The 3,052-nt window shown below is 45.2% G+C and overlaps 1 protein-coding gene across 1 annotated transcript in view; it reads right to left on the bottom strand.

Annotated features, from left to right (window-relative positions):
- The window catches only part of ANKRD10 (ankyrin repeat domain 10), a 34,945-nt gene extending 32,393 nt beyond the window's left edge, over window positions 1–2,552 (bottom strand). Inside the window, exons 1-2 of the mRNA XM_011989800.1 lie at window positions 2,485–2,552; window positions 1,577–1,788 (exon numbers count right to left, since the gene is read on the bottom strand). Coding sequence (XP_011845190.1) covers window positions 1,577–1,788; window positions 2,485–2,552 — 280 coding nt within the window. The remainder of the gene's footprint in view (window positions 1–1,576; window positions 1,789–2,484) is intronic.
- Window positions 2,553–3,052: the final 500 nt, after the last annotated feature.

The raw sequence follows: 3,052 nt of genomic DNA on the forward strand, positions 1-3,052 counted from the left end.
CCTGGACGACAGAGTGAGACTGTCTCTTTAAAAAAAAAACAAAATAGGACTGGGAACTGGTGGCTCACGCCTGTAATCCCAGCACTTTGGGAGGCCAAGGCGGATGGATCATCTGAGGTCAGGGGTTCAAGATCAGCCTGGCCAACACTGTGAAACCCCATGTTGGCGTTTCAAAAATACAAAATTACAAAAAATTAGCTGGGCGCGTAGTGCATGCCTATAATCCCAGCTACTCAGAAGGCTGAGGCAGGACAATCGCTTGATCCTGGGAGGTGGAGGTTCCAGTGAGCAGAGATCACGCTGCTGCACTCCAGCTTGGGCAACAGGGCAAGACCCTGTCTCAAAAAAACAAAACACAACGAAAAACCCCACAAACTTTGTGTAGCCATAGTAAACTCCTCATAGTCAAAGACTCTTTTCTATAGTGTGCACAACTGTGCACTTTTACACAAGCCAGCACTGAATACTCATTGATTACTCAATTGAGACCCCATTCTCCATTTTTACTCTTTTCAAATGATTTGTATTTTAAAACCCTATGTTAAAAAAAAAAAAGTCTACAGCATAAGTGAGCAACGCACCTAGTGGGTGACTAACACTGGCAAGTTAAGACTTTGTGGCCAGGCACCAATACCATGATAGCCTCTGGCTAAAATAATTCACCACATTCAACAAATTTAGCAAGTGCCTACCATGTGCCAAGCAATTGTTCAACCCACCTTCTCTGATCCTAGACTGCTCGTTTTCCCTCACTCCAGTCACAACGCAATTAGGGAACAAGCTATGCCTGACCGCAAGCAAGTCTCTTGAAGAGGAGAGACCTCACCTGAAGCAAAATCACCTGACACTCTCCCATCTCTCCTCAAGGTTTCCTTTTCCATCTAAGCACTGTCAGGCCTTCAATACACACTCCTGTGAGATGAAGGGTACACAGACTCAAAACACCCTCTTCAACCAACTTGGACCTGGGAGTACAGGCTGATGTGTCTCTCTCTATTTTTTTTCTGAGACGGAGTCTCACTCTGTCACCCAGGCTGGAGTGCAATGGCACGATCTCAGCTCACAGCAAGCTCCGCCTCCCGGGTTCCCGCCATTCTCCTGCCTCAGCCTCCCGAGTAGCTGGAACTACAGGCGCCGCCACCTCGCCCGGCTAATTTTTTGTATTTTTAGTAGAGACGGAGTTTCACCGTGTTAGCCAGGATGGTCTCGATCTCCTGACCGCGTGATCCACCCGCCTCGGCCTCCCAAAGTGCTGGGATTACAGGCGTGAGCCACCGCACCCGGCCGTCTATTTTTATTTATTGCCTTTATTAATTTACTGGGTGAAAATGGAAGTATTAACTAGCGATAAGATGAACAAGTCTCAAATCCAATGAAAATAAAACGGATGAAAATCACTTGGCGTACCAAAAATCATCCACTGAGGGCTCGCTGGGCTTAAACCTGTTACCCTTGGGTTTAGTTTAGAAGCTTGAATTTGTTATTCCGGAAAGATACTGTTCAATATGGTATCATAAAAAGTACAACAGAGATTTTAAACAACCCGTTTAGCCCTCTGGAAACAAACGAGTCTTACCAGCGGTTAGGGATCTTGTGCAGCACTGGCACATTTCTGAGCACAGGAGCCTGAAACCTGTGTAAGAGGGCAGCCGTTTGCAGGGCTGGGGAGAAAGCCTAGACTTCGCAAGCGGCAGCCCTGAGTCCAGGCCTGACTTCTGTCCTAACAGCTTCTTCTCAGAAGGGAATGTTTGGACCCCGGACAGGGGCTTTCTAAGGCCCCTTCGGTATCTAAGACCAAACAGCCCTATGATTCAGACAGCTGGAAACAATGAAGTAACTGCTTGTTATAACATTTGATGACCAAGGTAAAGCTACTACTCAAAGTTCCATGGAAGCAGACTTTTGAAAAGTGATTTCAGGTGGTGTTTTTATAAAAATTGTGATAAAATACACCTTAAAAATTACCATTTTAAAGCAGTTATGGCTATTTTAATCCCCAGAGACAAGTGGCGGCGCCATTGGGTTAAATTTTGTAAGTGACCATCTGTAATGAAGCTTTAAGCATTCTACAGATCGTTGTTGACTGTCACCCAGTAATGTGTCATTCTCAACCAGGGTGGAAAGCACGGAATCCTAAAGTTTAGTGTAAAAATAAACCCCAGCGAGAGACACTCTGGAGAGAGGAAATCCCCAGATTACTGACTACCTCGGGAAATCTATTTCAGGCCTCAGGCAGAAGCGCAGGGAGGCGGCTTTCTTACTTTTGTTTGTTAAGAAACTCATTTCCCCTGGGCACCTGTTTCCTCCAGCTGGTACTACGGTTGCACAACTTCAGAGACTGTGCCACAGGAACCTAACAGCCCTTGAGGGTGGATTAACTTGCTTGTCCCACCCCGATCGTCAAAACTCCTCATTTCTTTTGTTGAAAGAAAAGTGACTTTTCCACTTTAAAAGGAGAATCAGAAACTGCTTCCCAAAAGATACAACTGCGTTGTGAATGTAGCACCAGGGGCAGCAAGGTAAAGCGCAACTTTGTCAGCTGGTAACGACATTACCAGGGCCAGGCCTTCTTAAACTAACTTATTTCACATTATCTCCCACATATTTCTGCAAAACTATTTAACCCCATCTCATCATTTACGAGAAAAACACTATAAATATCCCTGAATTTTAGTGAATTAAAAATATTAATCATTAAAAAAATCATTAAAACCAGCCACTTCTGAAAAGGACGGTGAAATCTCATTTTAAGATTTCTCTGAGCAAGTACCCCAACGATTTCACAGAGGAGGAAACTGTAGCTATGTTTTAAAACCTTAGAGCAGCACTGCGTTCCCTCACAATTTTCAGTTTAAAAAAACAGGGGAACGTAAAGGCTCCACGGGAAGAGAATTCTGCTTAATGTCACCACTTCTGCAGTAATTTAGATCCCAGATAAACACAGCCGTCACTAATTTTCCTGAAGCGGGGCCAGTTACGAGCTTTAAGGCAAACCCAGAAGCTGGAGAGCCGGCCTCCATCCCACACAGCTGCCCGAGCTTTCCAGTCCCGC

The sequence above is a fragment of the Mandrillus leucophaeus genome, unplaced genomic scaffold, assembly GCF_000951045.1.
Source record: "Mandrillus leucophaeus isolate KB7577 unplaced genomic scaffold, Mleu.le_1.0 Scaffold363, whole genome shotgun sequence".
NCBI lineage: Eukaryota > Metazoa > Chordata > Mammalia > Primates > Cercopithecidae > Mandrillus > Mandrillus leucophaeus.